Source organism: Sarcophilus harrisii, chromosome 5 (assembly GCF_902635505.1).
Source record: "Sarcophilus harrisii chromosome 5, mSarHar1.11, whole genome shotgun sequence".
NCBI classification, from domain to species: Eukaryota; Metazoa; Chordata; class Mammalia; order Dasyuromorphia; family Dasyuridae; genus Sarcophilus; species Sarcophilus harrisii.
Genome location: NC_045430.1, coordinates 114,472,869 through 114,490,233, shown reverse-complemented (window position 1 = coordinate 114,490,233; position 17,365 = coordinate 114,472,869). Strand labels below are relative to the sequence as shown.

Here is a 17,365-nt window from a genome sequence, read left to right as displayed (position 1 = left end):
GTTACACCCAAAGAAAGAACACTGGGTCTGAATCCAATTCTCCCTGTGCAACAAGAAAACTGTTTGGATCTGCACACATACATTGTATCTAGGATATACTAGGACATATTCAACATATATATAGGACTGCTTGCCATCTAGGGGGGGTGGAGGGGTGGGAGGGAAAAATCGGAACAGAAGTGAGTGCAAGGCAATGTTTGTGGCAGCCCTTTTGTAGTGGTAAAACTGAAACTGAATGGATGTCCATCAGTTGAGAATGGTTAATAAATTGTGGTATATGAAAATTATGGAAATTACTGTTCTGTAAGAAATGACCAACAGGATGATTTCAGAAAGGCCTGGAGACTTTAACAAACTGATGCTGAGTGAAATGAGCAGGACCAGGAGATCATTATATACTTAACAAATATCTAGATGATGACCAGTTCTGATGGATCAAGGCCATCCTCAGAACAGATCAACCAAACATTTCTAATGGAGCAGTAATGAACTGAGCTAGCTATGCCCAGAAAAATAACTCTGGAGATGACTAAAACCATTACATTAAATTCAATCCCTATATTTATGCACACATGCATTTTTGATTTCCTTCACAAGCTAATTGTCAATAATTCAGAGTCTGATTTTTTTGTACAGCAAAATAATGTTTTGTCATGTATACTTATTGTGTATCTAAGTTAATTTTAATATATTTAACATCTACTGGTCATCCTGCCATCTAGGTAGAGGTGAAAATTGGAACAAGAGGTTTGGCAATTGTTAATGCTGTAAAGTTACCATGTATAAATTAAATAAAAAGGCTATTAAATAAAAATAAAAAAAAAAAAAAAAAAAAGAAGTGAGTGCAAGGGATAATGTTGTAAAAAAAAAAAATGAACCTGGCATGGGTTCTGTCAATAAAAAGTTACTATAATAATAACAAAATAAATAAAGAAAGAAAGAAAGAACACTGGGAAATGAATGTAAACTGCTTGCATTTTTGTTTTTCTTCCCAGGTTATTTTTAATCTTCTGAATCCAATTCTTCCTGTGCAACAAGAGAATTGTTCAGTTCTGCACACATATATTGTATCTAGGATACATTGTGACATATTTAACTTGTATAGATAGGACTGCTTGCCATCTGGGGGAGGGGGTGAAGGGAGGGAGGGGAAAAGTCGGAACAGAAGTGAGTGCAAGGGTTGTAAAAAAAAATTACCCAGGTATAGTCTCTGTCAATAAAAAATTATAATTTAAAAAAAAAAAAAGAGAGAGAGAAAAAATATTTCATTATACTAAAAAACCAAACCAACCTGAACAAAAACCAAGAGTCAGGATATAAGATTACCACAATAGCAAAAAAGCTTGCAATTTTGTATTTATATAAACGCTTTGCTTTCAATTAGAAAAAAAAAATTTATGACTAGTTATTTTTTTCTTTTACATTACAGCTCCCTACTAACCCTTCTTTTACTCTATGCAGGAAAAAAAGAGTAAAGCAAAACCTACCATATCTGCCAGTGTATTTGGTTCAAATTAAAAACAAAAGAAAACAAAACAAGAAAAACACCTCTCTACATTGGAGGCTCATTATGAAGTATCTTTGCTAGAGAGCAGAATTTTGCACATGGTGGTTTTGGACCTAATCAGGGACTGTGAGAAATACCAAAAGGTCTCTTACTATGAAGCATTTATATGAGGCTGTTTTATATGAAGCAGCACTGACCCCACAAAAACATAAGAGTGCCAAATGAGATTCCTGGGTTCTTTACATTAATATTCCTTTTATAAATTTGGGATTAATGAAATCAGGTTAGTAAAGTGAGATTTATTAAATTGGGATATTTAGAAGCAAATATATTTTTATTTTTCTGGCTAGCGAGGGCTTGCCAGTTCAAGGGCTGCTTCTGAATGTTTGGTGTCCATCTCATTCATCTGACTTTACCTGTAGCTCTAAGAAGCCCTAACATATTTAATGGTCACACTCCAGTTTACCACCCTGGCAGACAGATTAAAAATCAGGTTGAAAAGACAAGATCTAACTTAGTTTCAATTGATCAAGGATGGACAGAAGCAGCTACATCCAAAGAAAGAACACTAGGAAATGAATGTAAACTGCTTGCATTTTTGTTCTTCCCAGGTTATTGATACCTTCTAAATCCAATTCTCCCTGAGCAACAAGAAAACTGTTCGGTTCTGCACACATAAAAAAAAAAAAAAAAAAAAAAATCAGGTTGAGGATAACTGGCAGACCTCAAAGCAGTCTGTAAGTTAGAGGGATGTTTATTCTAGAGACTTTCTTTGGTGGAATGGATTGATGAAAACCATCTGTTATAAGGGCCATAAAGGTACCTAAAGCAGATATTGTGGAGTGTCAAGATCATTCACTGCATTCTGAATTTTGTTCTGTTCCTGGACTTTGAAGATTCAAGAAAAGAGAGTGAGGTTGATTATTTCCCTTTCTTCTTTTGAGATTCATCTTGAACATGAAACCTTTTCTAATCTTTCACAACTACTGGTGTTTTACATCCCCAAATTACAAAATTCATTTTGTATATGCTTATATACATGATACAGCTACACAATAAAGTGGATGGAGAGCTGAGCCAATATTCAGGAAGATCGATTTGAGATCTTGAAAGGTTCAAATCAGGTAATATTTTTTAAAGTATTTAGCACATAGGAAATCACACACATACACACACACACACACAAGCAATGATGGTGTTGGCTAATGCTGCTGAGAGAAAGCAACATCCACGATTGTTGAATGCTTATTTTCCTAGTTATGTTCCTGATATGTAGTATGTACTTAATAAATATTTTTCAAGTTCTGGATTAAATTGGGAATGCTACATTTTGTAAAGGACACCGATAAAAGGTAGAACATATCCAGGAGCCTAAATAGTATGGTGAAGGATCTAAATATGTGGCTAAAGGAAGATTGTGGAAGAAACTAAGGATTTTTGCCTGAAAAGACAGTCTTAAAGGTATCTCACGTGGAAGAGACTTCTACATGGCCCTGGGAGGTACAAAGAGGACCATAGATAGAAGCTGAAAAGAGACCAATTTAGACTTATTCAACAACTTTCAGGTGACTTTCCTTTAAGGAAAATTTAGGGCTATCCAGAAGTAGAATGAGTTGCCTCAGAATGTCATACATAGTTCCAAAGATTTAGAACTGATAAACCATAATTATCCCAATCATAATTTCTATCATCTAACCCCCTTGATATACATATAACAAATTCCCCCAGGCTCAAGGTCTTCAAGCCAAGGCTTGAGCAATGAATGAATGTATGAATCAACCAATTAATTAATCAAAAAGCATTTAGTAATACGTGCCAGATATGATTTAAGTGTTGGAATTACTATTCTAAAAAATATTGAACCCAGGAACTATATGAACACAATACCAAAACATTTTCCACACAAATAATCAGATCTAAACAACTGGAAAAATATCAATTGCTCAAAAATAGGCTGAACTAATATAATAAAAAATAACAATTCTACCTAAATTACTTGCTCAATGCCATACCAATCAGACTACCAAAAATTATTTTATATCACTAGGAAAAAATAATAACAAAACTCATCTGGAAGAATAAATAATCAACAATATCAAGGGAATTAATGAGAAAAAATGCAAAGGAAGGTAGCCTAGTTGTACTTACTGGACCTAAAACTGTATTATTTTAAAAAATAATATAAAATATATTATGAAGACATCAAAACCATTTGGTACTGGCTAAGAAACAGAATGGTGGAACAATGGAATAGATTAAGTACAAAAGATACAATAGTCATTGACTATATATAGTTAATCTATTGTTTGATAAACCCAAAGACTCCAATGATAACATTCAAAAACAGCCCTTGGATTGGCATAATTGATATAAGAACTCACAATTTGACAAAAGTGATGGGAAAACTGGAAAACAGTATGGTAGAAAGTAGGCATAGGAATGCTGCAGAATGGATTCTTGTTCTTTTATGCTGAATAAGTTGTTCTCTGAGGTGCCATCTACGTCCAAGATTCTATGACTTTGAACCATGCATTAACAGGAAAAAAATAGCAAAATATTGCTATTAAAAATATTTTTTCTTTTTCTTACAACATTTCTTTAGAGTCAAAGATTTTCTGAGTTAAACAAGAGAATATCTGCTCCAATACTATCAATTTATGGAACAAAAATTAGAGGGGAATCTAGTCGAGGTGAAACAACAGACTCTGGACTTCTGGATACTCACCTCTATAATAGAAGAGGCACAGGTCAGAAAGCACAAACCAGCGTTTCTTCCACAGCTTCATACCAGTGCTATCCTGCATTAAATTAGCATGTTTTCAGAATAACTCTCATTTCCAACAATTTAAGATGACTTCTGATACATTTATAATACTCAGAACCATAAACTTAAAGCTCAAAAACAAAGAAAATTCCATAATGAATTATACATGATCCTTAAAACAACAACAACAACAAAAAAACTAAGCTGACGTTTAATATATAGTTTTGTCATTAAAGAATCCCACAGTCAGAAGTTTTCCCAAGCCTACTGAACTCTGAAGTAACTTATATAAAGAAAATGGTATTATTAAGCAATTTTAAATACATTCTTTTGGGCATGATTACTGGCTGGCAAGAGGATAATAAGCAATATGTGCTTTCTGGCAATCTAGAAATACTAAGTTGCTAATACACAATAGGAACAATATAACTATTTAAATCATACCTATAGATAATGGAATTTGAAATGATAGTGAAGAGTATCCTGATGTGGAACAAATTCTATCAACACTATTTTAAAAACATAATTTCTGATCAACATTTGCTCAGTTGAAAGAACAGGTTTACCATCTGGCAACACATGTTTTGCCTGAATGAAGTTCATAAAAATGTATCAATCTTACACAGAATTATGCATTTCCTTCTTAAAAAAAAAAAAAAGCCACAAAACCTACATATTGTAAATGGCAAAACCAAAGAGAAAGAATATACACTGACCCTTCAGAGAACTTATCCTTCAAAAAAAACAACAAATTTTAAATGAATTTAAGAATATAACTATTAAATAATTTCCTTGTTACTATAACCATTTAAAAACAATTCTGAAATTAAAGCAATTAATTGGTTATTTGGAACTATCTTGAGCAAATTAAAAATTGTCAAGTCACCTAATAGGCTCTGAATAGTCATTTAGCACATTTACTACAGTTTGTACAGAAAACCACTTGTACTATCAAATAAAGGGCATACATGATAAACATATACATATAATAAGATCTTACTCATCCATTAAACTCAGCAATCTTATGCAGGGCTGAAAACTAACAAATGAACCTTAAAAACTGACCAGTTAAAAAAGAGCTTCTATGTGTTAACATTCATATACTTTAATTAGAGAAAAGTCATTCAGGCCTTTTTATTTAAACACAATTATGACAATTCATTATTTACTCTTCTAGTGAAAGAGAAGAATGGCAAATAATATGTTTGTATAAAAGTGTGTTGTGTGTGTATTCAAGGGCTGTTATTTCACTGGTAATCCTGCCGGGGGCAGGAGGGGGGAGGGGCACACCAATGAAAGTGAGCACCTTTTCTGAAATTCTAAAGTATAGAAGTAGTTACCAAAAGAATTCATTTATATTGTAATATGTATCAGAGATAGAATTTGAACTTCCTGACTTCAAGGTCAGCTTTCCATTTCACTCTCTCTCCAATTGTGCTGATAAAGAAAATATACTTCAATATTCAATTCAATATTCAACCAATATTCAAATATATTCAATATACTTCAACATACCATGAAATCACCACTGTACCATTATTTCCTAATTATAATATTCATACCATGTAGTTAACTCCATTTAAGAAGGCAGTAAAACAAATGCTGAACCAAAACAATAATACATAGTGTAAAAAAAATTTTTTTTAGCAATATTAAAAAATACTTTTGAGTACCTAAAATTAATTTCTGTGTACTCTCCATTTGTAGAGGGAGTTAACTGATTGTTGTCCTTTGTCCTCAAAGAGGACCAAAATGACATCTCTAAATGTTGGAGTTGGGCACAAACATGAAGAGGAAGTACCTACTCAAGATGACTCATGTTAAATATTTTGACAATCAATTTGTCAAAGCTGAAGTGAAATTGTATATAGGCACAAGTACACATATATGCTTAGATATTTACAGAAGAGAATAGGACCTTAGGCACATTTTTCTTGAGGTATAAGAATTTCTGAATTAAATTTATACCCTAACGAGGTAATTCTGATACATTTATCTTTACATCTTCCAAAACAAATTAATTTTCATCTTTTATTCTCTTCCATAAAAAAACCCTCAAAGTAGACTCAATTTTAAAATGATGAAAATTCTGTTATAATTTTCATTGTTTCTCTAATAGACTTGACAATCGGAAATCAAGAAAAGATAACCTCTGCAAACTTCAAATTTCATTTTTACACCCATAAGATTCAATGTTTCACCTAATATTGCATAAAAAATTAAAAAGTACCTGTTTGTAAAGCCAACCTCGTCTGACAACAGGTGCATTGGGATTCCTTTTAATTGAGTTTGATCTCTTTCCAAAATTATGAACTTTTTTTGAAGACCGTGAAGACTAAATGGAATGAAAAGTTAGAAAATGAAATGGATACCGATGTGATCAAAACATTACTCTATGATTATGAGAAATTTTCATTTATTTTGTAGCTTGTTTAGTGCCTAACACATTGTTTCGCATATGGCAAACATCCTAAATGTTCAATGAATTTAAATAAAGTACTAGAGAAAATATTTTACAAAATATTTTTTAAATCTTGGAAAAATGACACGTGAATAAAAGTTCTTACTGATTGGAAAGATAGAGTAGTAAAATAAAGAATATGGGATATGAACTATTAAGAAAATTTGAACCAGAACCTTGGCTCAGCTAAGTTACCACTGATGTGATTAGGGGAAAACAGTTAACTTTTCCGGGTCTCAAATTCCTCATCTGTAATATTCAAGGTCTCTTTCAACTCTAAATCTATGATTTCATGGCAGTGGATTTTCATGAGACTTATAATATGGAAAAATTTTAATCTCTTCCTCTTTTTAAAGAATTACAATGAAGATTCGGTTGTATACCAAATATTTTTCTCAAGTATGAAAAAACTGTTTTAAAAAAGTCATTAAAATTTTGACAGTTCAGATAACTTGCTAAATCACTCTAAGTTGCTGAGTGAAATGAGCAGGACCAGAAGATAATTATTTACTTCAACAACAATACTATATGATGATCAATTCTGATGGATGTGGCCCACTTCAACAATGAGATGAACCAAATCAGTTCCAATAGAGCAGTAATGAACTGAACCAGCTATACCTAGAGAAAGAACTCTGGAAGATGACTGTGAACCACTACTTAGAATTTCCAATTCCTCTATTTTTGTCTGCCTGCATTTTTGATTTCCTTCACAGGCTAATTGTACACTATTTCAAAGTCCGACTCTTTTTATACAGCAAAATAACTGTTTGGACATGTACACATATATTGTATTTAACTTATACTTTAACATACTTAACATGTATTGGTCAACCTGCCATCTGGGAGAAAGGGTGAGGGGAGGGAAAAAGTTGGAACAAAAGGATTTGCAACTGTCAATGCTGAAAAATTACCTATGCATATATTTGTAAATAAAAAGCTATATTAAAAAAAAATCCCTCTAAGTTAAATCAACCTATACTTTAATTATAAGGACTTTCAAAAGTGAGGTACAGGGGAGAATAGTAAAAAAAATTTTAAAACAGCATACAAACAAAATAAATTCAAGGTCTGAATACTATAAAAGATGTGAAAACTACACATATAGATATACATATGTGTGTGTGTGTGATGAATAATTTAAGAAAAGATTTTAAAGATCTTATGTATAGTGAGCAACAAATATCACCAAAAATAAAACTGAGTATGTTCTGAAAGATAAGAAATGACTAGTTACTTCAATAAGTAATCATTTCTGAATTAACTGTCTGGGTATAATTATACCATTAACTTTCCACAACAAAGATCAAAATAATTGCTAACAAATTAGAATAAAGAATAAAAAAATATAAAGAAAGGGCATAAAATTAAAAGAACTTCAACAGGATCTATTTACACAAGCTATCGAGATGGGGAAAAAAGGGATATTGTAAAAGAGGTCACCATTTCCTAAGGTGTTTCAGTCACCTCAAAGAGGATAATGAAAGAGGCCAGAAACCAATATAATCAGCAAATATTTGCTCTATTTGCTAAGTGGAAAGAGAAGATTGCCAAGGGTCATACTAGTGAGATACAGAACTTGTTATCAGGAGTAAAACGTTGAGTGAGAGATCATCAATAATATCTCACAAAACAGTAAAAAAAAAAAAAAAGTGGAGGAAAAAAAATGAAGTATAAAGGTTGATGAGCCAAATCATTCTTAATGCATTTAAGAAATTGGAAGACAAAAAGGAGGGAAACAATCTGTCAAGATTTTTATAGCACCCCTCCCCCCCCAATCAAAGACCGTGAAATCACATTTGGCCCTTAACATTACAGTTTTGTTGAGAAAACACCATAGAATTATAGATATTTTAGTGGAAAGAATTTTAGAAGTCATATAGTCCATTTACAGTTGTGAACGAGACCCTAAAAGACTGAGGAACATATCTGTCACACCTGTAAAGTGATAAAAACAACATCTTAATTGAGATATGCTAACTCTAAAATCTAACTCTTTCCAGTTTGATTAGACTAAGCATACACCAAGGAAGTCTTTTGAGATTGTTGAAGATTCTCAGCAATTCTGGGAATGGTAAAGAAAGTGAATAATTTTGGAGGAAAAAAAAAGTCTCATCATTACTATCAAAGAAAACTGAGACAATGTGAATAATTATCAGCCTGTGCTTGTATTTTCCTATATCTATAAACTTAATAAGAAAAATTTCTTCATCATTATAAGCCACCTTTAATGAAGGAAGGATATGGCTTTTCTATACTAGATCACAGCTTTTTATGAGGGGATGGGAGAGGATGATAATTAGGGTTACGTTAACTTGCCCAGGGTTACAGTTAGTAAGTATTAAGTGTCCGAGGTCACATCTGAACTTGGGTACTCCTGACTGCAGGGCCAGTGCTCTATCCACTATGCCAACTAGCTGCCCCCAGACCATAGCTTTAAATTAACACTTGACTGAAAGATAGAAAGAATAAATGATCACATTGTAATTATTGTTTGTTGACTATGAAAAAACAAAACAAACCACATTTGATTGGGTAGAGTAAAATGATGTTCTCCTTTTAAGAATCAATATTTACTACATATAACATATATAATTTAAAATTAATTATATTAATAATGAATATTAAGAATTTTCAAGATCTTTGAAAGACCTAATATAGAAAACTCTATTAACTTCTTTTTAAAAATATCAACAAGGCCATATGTTCCTTAAATTTGCCACTGTCCCAGAACTTCAAGTAAAGAATTATGATGGGAAAAAAATTCTTAATGAACAGTGAGAACCCGAGATTTTTCTACTTGTGGATATCACAAACTTTCATAGGATTACCTAAATGAGACCCTCAAATACTCAAAAGAAACCACACCTTAACTTTCCACACAGAAGAAGAAAGTGAGGCAAACAGGGTAAAGTGACTTGCCCAGGGTCACACAGCTAGTAAAGGCCACATGTGAATTCAGAAAGATGACTCAGGCTCAGCCCTCTATTCACGGAGTCTTCAAGTGTCAAAGTGTATGGGGAGACTGTGGGTATATAGGTTGAATAAAAATGCCTGGATTTAAATTCTGGATTCTGGCATTTAAGGGTTATGTGAATCCTCTTGAATAAATAATTTAATTTCTCTTAAACTCATCCTCATCCCTTAAAGAGCTTTTTTATAAATTTTACAAGCATTTCCTGGGCACCTGCCCCATGCGTGGAACTATACAAGATGAAGATACAAAGATAAAAGCAAAAAAAGCTTCTGTCCTTAAGCAATTAATTTACCTAGGGAGCAGAATATGTACACAAGTTAACTGAGAAGATAATTTAATTTTTAAAAAATTTTCTTTTCTTTCTTTTTTTTTGCAGAGCCAATTGGGCTTAAGTGACTTGCTCAGGGTCACACAGCCAGAAGGTGTTAAGTGTCTGAGGCCAGATTTGAACTCAGGTTCTCCTGATGTCAGGGCTGGTGCTCTATCCATTGTGCCACTTAGCTGCCTCAAGAAGATAATTTGAAAAAGGCCAAAGTATTAACAAATGGGGGCCTCACAGTTGCACCTTGATGTTGGGTTTGAAGGAACACCTGGATAAAAGTTCAGGAGGGAAGCAGAGCAGAATGCACAGAATTAAGTATGTAAAATGAGTCTGACTGTGAAGACTTCAAATGCCAAGCCAAGGAACAAGTGGCCAATGAAAGCACAGTCATGGTCAGATTGGTGTTTCCAGGAAGATGACTGTAACAGCTGTGGAAGATAGATTTAAAAGAATAAGAGACAAACATTCAAGAGACCAATCAGGAGGCCTGTCAATTACCTAAGCAAGATGAGATGATGGCCTATATTAAGAGTAGGGACTAGCCAGAGCTAAGAGGATGCTGAGCTTGTGAAGAAGAATTGCCAGATGCTGAACAATAACTGCCTGCAGAGGAGACCAAAGGGAAACCCCAGTTGACTGAGAAGTCTGCATGAAGTGTGAGAACATGAGAACACAAGGAGTTCTGTCGTTTTCTACATATTGCACTTGATGGGCACCTATACAGTGCTTTACAAACAGCTCCTTTTGTCTCCCCAGACTCCTAAAGTTGGTGCCAGGTTGCATGAAGTGTCCCAGAAGATGTAGTTCCCCGTTTTCCCACCCAGCTAGACTTATTTGGGACTTGTTTCTTCACCACATGCTTGCACAAAGCACTGCCCCTCCATCTCTCCATAAAGAACAAAATCAAAACCCAACCACCACCACTGCCACCTACACATATTTTCAGCTGACTTTTGAGTGTCATTTACGCCATCAGACCATCAGCCTGAGGATAAGAACTATCTTGATGTGTCCATTTGTACTCTATGTTCTTAGCAGAACTCTGTGCCTGGCACGAAGTAGACACTTAGTGTTTAGTGTGTTATCTATAAAATTTACAGATGAGGAAAACGGAGGCAGAAAGGTTGCCTGGGCCAATACTGCTAGTATGTAACTTCCTGACTCCAGCTGCCTTGCACCACTCAGCTGCCTAGATAGGCACTGTTATGGGAAAAGAGGGTGACAGAGCTGGGAATCACCTCCATATGTCATATACTCCAAATGATAATTGAATCTGAGAGTTTTGGGGCAGTGGATACACTGCACATAACAGTGGATGGTAACTGACCTGGCAAAGGAAACTGAATCAAGATGAGCATCTCTCCAAACTATTATCTTAGGAAGTGGAGACACTCAGAAAAATTACTCAAGGACACACAAAACACAAGCATGTATCAAAGGGAACCTTGAACCTAGATTTTCCTGGTTCTGTTCATTATGCTATTTCTTCTCTATAAGTTACATACACGTATACAAACAAGATACATATAGAATGATGGAAGAATATAGATAGGATAGAATAGATGGAAGGTACTCCCAGAGAAGAAGGCAGAGGATGCTAATCAAATAGTAGACCAGAGTATTTGAAGGGATGTATATAATTAAGTTTCTAAATAAAAGGAGTAGAGAGGAAGACTGAACTCATTAAAAAATTAGGAAGCCTTATCTGAGAGATAGGAATTAACTGCAACAAAGTTCCAGGATTGGTGACATAGAGTGAATAGAAAGAGATATTGAATCTGAAAGGAGGAAAATTTGCTGAGTGGTGGAAGAAGACAGTATGGAACTGACAATAAGAAACAAGGAGTTTGTAACTCCTCTTAAAGAATGCAGTGGCTCTAGATTTTATAAGTGGATAAAAAAAAGTAAACTGATTGCATTGGGTAATTGAACAGAATGTAATTTCAAGTTTCACATCCCCATGGGAAAAATATTAAATTCAATTTGTTTCTACTTCAATGTATTCCCCCCCCCCTCACTCCAACATCAGTCATCTCCTCTGATAATCAAGAAGAAAAGAAAACCCAGCTAAGCAATAAAAACAAGCTTAACAAAATACTTAAATATTATATGCAGCGTTCTATGTTCAGTCATCCACCTTTGTAAAGAAGAGTGAAAGGCTGTTTTAAAAAAACAAAACAACAACCAACCAAACAAACAAAAACTTCATCAACATTGTGCCAGTGATTTTATATGGCTACCAAGAATAGGATACCACATCCTCCAAAGAATTAAAGTTTTAGATCAATCAAAGGATAATGGAAAAACATATGTGGTACTTGAATAGATTGAAGCATATTTCTAAGAAAGAATGGATATGAAAAAACAGTACAAAGAATGTTATCAGAAAAATGGGCCCTAAAAAAGGAGATGAGTTGGTCATGAAGCAAGAATAAATGATCATTAATGAGCAGGACCAGGAGATCATCATACACTTCAAGAACAATACTATATGATGACCAGTTCTGATGGACCTGGCCATCCTCAGCAAGGAGATCAACCAAATCATTTCCAATGGAGTAGTAATGAACTGAACCAGCTACGCCCAGAGAAAGAACTCTGGGAGACGACTAAAAACCATTACATTGAATTCCCAATCCCTATATTTATGCCCACCTGCATTTTTGATTTCCTTCACAAGCTAATTGTACAGTATTTCAGAGTCTGATTCTTTTTGTACAGCAAAATAACGGTTTGGTCATGTATACTTATTGTGTATTTAATTTATATTTTAATATATTTAATATCTACTGGTCATCCTACCATCTGGGGGAGAGAGTGGGGGGTAAGAGGTGAAAAATTGGAACAAGAGGTTTGGCAATTGTTAATGCTGTAAAGTTACCCATGCATATAACCTGTAAATAAAAGGCTATTAAATAAATAAATAAAAATATCAGAAAAATACTAACAGAAAAAAAAAAAGAATAAATGATCACTGATGGAAAGTCCATATGCTACTGACGTAATGGAATTTTTAAGAAAACAGAAATTTCCCAACTGCCTGGGAAAGATTTATGATAGGATAGAAGGCAACCAACTGAATCATGCCTTCTCATCCTGTGGAACTCAGCTAAACCACTGGAGGGAGCACCTTTATCATGTCATAGATCTTTTAAAGTACTGAAGTAATGGCAGAATCAGGTTATATTTTAACGACAAAATATTTTTCTACTTGCTGTTCAAACAATTGAGAATTTAAAGAAGAAATAAACAGAACCAAACAAAGCTGCAAAGAAAAATGGATGATTATGCTTTTGGCTCTTTATCAATGAAAATATTTTTCAAGCAAGAAAGCTATAAAAATTCAGAATCAGCATAATTAATATTAGAAAATTTGAAGACCTTATAACACAATCAAAAGAGGACAGAAGAGATCTTCTTTAAAGTCTACTAGTCTTTCTCAAGCTTTATTAAAAAGGTTAACCAATTTATATGTATATTATTTATTAATGCTTTAAAAAAAAACCTATGTAAATCAATGCATGCTATGTTCACTTCTATTCCTCCCCCCCTTCTCCATTGGTCTTTATCTTTTGTTCTGATTTTTCTCTCCCAACATGATTCATAAAGCAAAGTATATTAAAAATAAAATTTAAAAAACCTAATTAAGAATATATCATAACCTTATTTATAATATTAAACTTTAACACTTATTTATATAAACTTTTAATATGCTAGGCAAAGCTATTTCTTCATTAAGACAATCTTAGTTTCCACTATACTTCACTAACATTTTCTTAAAATACCAATTTCATTAATAAGGATGATCAATTGTGGGAAATAATTAAGATATATTATGCAATGGAAGTAGAAACTATTTTTGTATAATTTTTAAAATGCTTTGGAGTAATTATTAATAATGTGTAAAGTTCATCTTATATAACTCTCATCATTTTATAGCATCTTCTCTGTGCCTAATCTAGTTCCTATGGGAGTTTGTTATTGCATTTTTAAGACCCACAAATGCTCAAGAAAAGTCTGAAATTTCCATATTCTTGAGTTCTCCTATTATTTCACTTCAAAAACCAACCAATAATTTTATGAGTCATTTAATGAAAATTGACTTTGTGTAAACTTTTAAGGGTTGGAAGGAATATTGCTAAATAGTTCGCTTTATTTAAAACAATACATATTTTAACTAAAGTTCTAAATCCCAGCCACTTTTTTCATGAATTCCTTTCCTGCTCCTTAACATCCAAAAACACTAACATTATCTCACTCCTCTCTCTCTCTCTCTCTCTCAAGAATCACCATTCATTCAGTGGAGGGCAAAGATATGACAAGGACTCAATTCAGTAAATAACATGCTATCTCCTTATTAAAAACAATAAAAGTTTTAAAAACTGAAATGGGGATGCTATCTGCTAAAAACTTCCCATTTCAAGATCATTTTCTTTCTCTTCTCCTTCCTTCTTCAAGTTCTGCTTTAGCTTCTTGACCACTGGTTCAATTTTTTCATTTGAAAACTGTCACTGTCGTATTTTCCATTTTCTCTTGACATTTCAGTATCAACTTTTTCAGCAGCAAGTTTATTAACACCCATGATTTTATTCAGCATTTTAACTAAAGTCAGCACTTCCTTTAAATCATTGCTCTTTCTTTGTAGTTTTAATTTCAACACAGTTGCATCATTATTATTCTAGATGCATGTGACTTTTTGTCCTCTGTAATTATGACTAGGGCTACTCTGATATAGCTGGAAACAAGAATTTTCACCCCAGTCAATGTATAGTGAACAGCAAAGTAATGTTTCCCTTTAAACTGAATATAAGCTTTGTTTGAAATCACAGTGGGATAACCAACTGCTTATAAGCAATAGTTTACACATACAACAATAGACATTTTTGATCAATAAGTTTTAAGTTCATTATCTAGAGAGCATCAGAAATTGTGTCTATAAATTACCATTGATCAGAGAAATGCAAATTAAGACAGCTCTGAGATACCATCACACACCTGTCAGATTGGTTAAGATGACAGGAAAAGATAATGATGAATGTTGGAGGGGATGTGGGAAAACTGGGACACTAATACATTGTTGGTGGAATTGTGAACTGACCCAACCATTCTGGAGAGCAATATGGAAGTATGGTCAAAGGGCTACCAAACCATGCATACCCTTTGATCCAGCAATGTTTCATCCCAAAAAGATCTTTAAAAAGGGAAAAGGACCCACATGTGCAAAAATGTAGCAGCCCTTGGAAACTGAGTGGCTGTCCATTAGTTGAGGAATGGCTTAATAAGCTATGGCATATGAATATTATGGAATAATACTGTTCTATAAGAAACGACCAGCAGAATGATTACAGAGAGGTCTGGAGAGATTTGCATGTACTGATGTTAAGTAAAGTGAGCAGAACAATGAGATCACTGTACACAATAGCAAGATTACATGATGATCAATTGCGCAGGACTTGGCTTTTTTCAACAATGAGATGATTCAGGCCAGTTCCAATAGACTTATGATGGAGAAAGCCATCTACATCCAGAAAGAAGCCTTAGGAGACTACATGTTTTCACAACATGGTATTTTCACCTTTCTTCTTGGTTTTTGCTTTTTGTTTTCTTTCTCATCTTTTTCCTTTTTGATCTGACTTTTCTTGTACAGCATGATAATTGTGGAAATATGTATAGAAGAATTGGACACATTTAACATACCGGATTACTTGCCATCTAGGGGAGGAGGTGGGGAGAAGGAAAAGAGAAAATATTTGGAATACAAGGTTTTACAAGGGTGAGTGTTGAAAATAAAAAAGCTAAAAAAGAAATAAAGAAAAGATCATTAAAAAAAAAAAAAAAAAAAAAAGGAAATTGTGTCTGACATACTGATCTTGTCTATCTTTTCAGGAAAAAATATTACCAAGAAGGTTAAAGATGTTATGGGTTCTATTCAACTAACAAAACTCAGTCATTAGCTAAAATTTTCAAATATGTCCAATGGCTAACACTGATTATATAATTAATGTGGTATATAAATGACTTTCCTGTGAAAACATTGGTTTTGGCTCTATAATCTGACAAATTTTTAATATATTATTTGGTTGTAAGATTCTCAGGGAATTGTTATAATCAAAATTTTCTATTTTGTAGTCAATAGTGATCTCTAGTTCTTCTTTGGTCATAAATTCCTTCCTCTTCCACAGATCTAAGAGGTAAACTATCCTATGCTCTTCCAATTTATGGGGATTGTTTCTTCTGTTGATACTCTCCCCCAAACAAACAAACAAAAAAAACCAGAAAAAAATGTCAAGATTTCTCTCTTCCCCACCAAGGGACAAAGGTGAAAATCAAGTACTAAATAAAAGAGTATAAATGGCAACACGTTCCCCAATAATACTTGGAGTAAACAAAATATATATAGGAAAGGTCTATGTTGGCAGGGGAAGTGATAAGTACTTATTTTTGAAAGGAAATTGAGGAAAAAAACGACTATAAATCTATGCCTACTTTTCCAACTTTGCAAAAAATTTCATGACGATAACCTATAAATGTATTAAAGACATCACTGAAAAAGACATGAGAAAGGTACAGAAATGTTTTTGCAAACACTCTTCTACAGAAGATATTATGGCATTGTACACAGAAAACTGGGCTTGCAATCAAGAAGACAGATACAAATTCTACTTTCTGACAATTATAAGCTATGAAACTGGGCAATTATCAACTAATATATCAATAAATTGCTTTTATCTACTTTGGTGAAATGAGTTCTCTATGAAAATGATAGATCTTTTGTATATCCACTTCTTCTCCAGAATACAACTGACTGAATTTATGAGGATGCCAGCTATTACTTTGCTTATTGAGCATATATTAAAGGAACATTTGATTCAGTACAGCAAAATGTTCCTTTGCAAATTCTTCTATGCATCCATCTCAATAGCAAAATAATCTTCCTTGATGATGTAATAACAGAGATAATTGTTTGATTATCCACTGCTTATTGAAATAATTCAAGGGAAAAAACAGATGTATTTTACCAAAGGTGTTTGTTTCTTATATTATAGCTTTTTCCAGAAGAGAGATGTTAAACTTGAGGCCCTAACCAAATTAATTTGTAACTGGAAAACAGTTAACAAGTTAAAAAAACAATGCAAAATAAATAATGTAAATTTTTGGTTTTCTAAGCCAACATGCAGCCCACAGAAATCCCCTTCTACATGAGTTTGACACTGCTCTAGAGGACTGAAATGATTACATCAAATTTGTAATCTCTTAAATGAAATCCATAATTACTCAATAAAAAACCTAAAACAATAGTGGATGGAAAATGTCTCTTGTTCATACTGTGATAT

At 33.3% G+C, this 17,365-nt stretch overlaps 1 protein-coding gene across 25 annotated transcripts in view; it reads right to left on the bottom strand.

Annotated features, from left to right (window-relative positions):
• The window catches only part of PLEKHA5 (pleckstrin homology domain containing A5), a 192,457-nt gene that overhangs the window by 92,617 nt on the left and 82,475 nt on the right, over positions 1–17,365 (bottom strand). For 23 of the 25 annotated variants that reach the window (XR_004229543.1, XR_004229542.1, XM_031938400.1 and 20 more), the window contains 2 exons: positions 6,502–6,606; positions 4,233–4,305 (listed from right to left, as the gene is read on the bottom strand). Coding sequence is in view for 23 of the 25 variants with exons in the window: in XM_031938400.1 (XP_031794260.1) it covers positions 4,233–4,305; positions 6,502–6,606 (178 nt within the window). In the remaining 2 variants the exon portion in view is untranslated. Of the gene's footprint in view, positions 1–3,787; positions 4,026–4,228; positions 4,306–6,501; positions 6,607–17,365 lie in introns of those variants that run through there. The other 2 variants (XM_031938402.1, XM_031938404.1) reach the window with 2 other exon arrangements.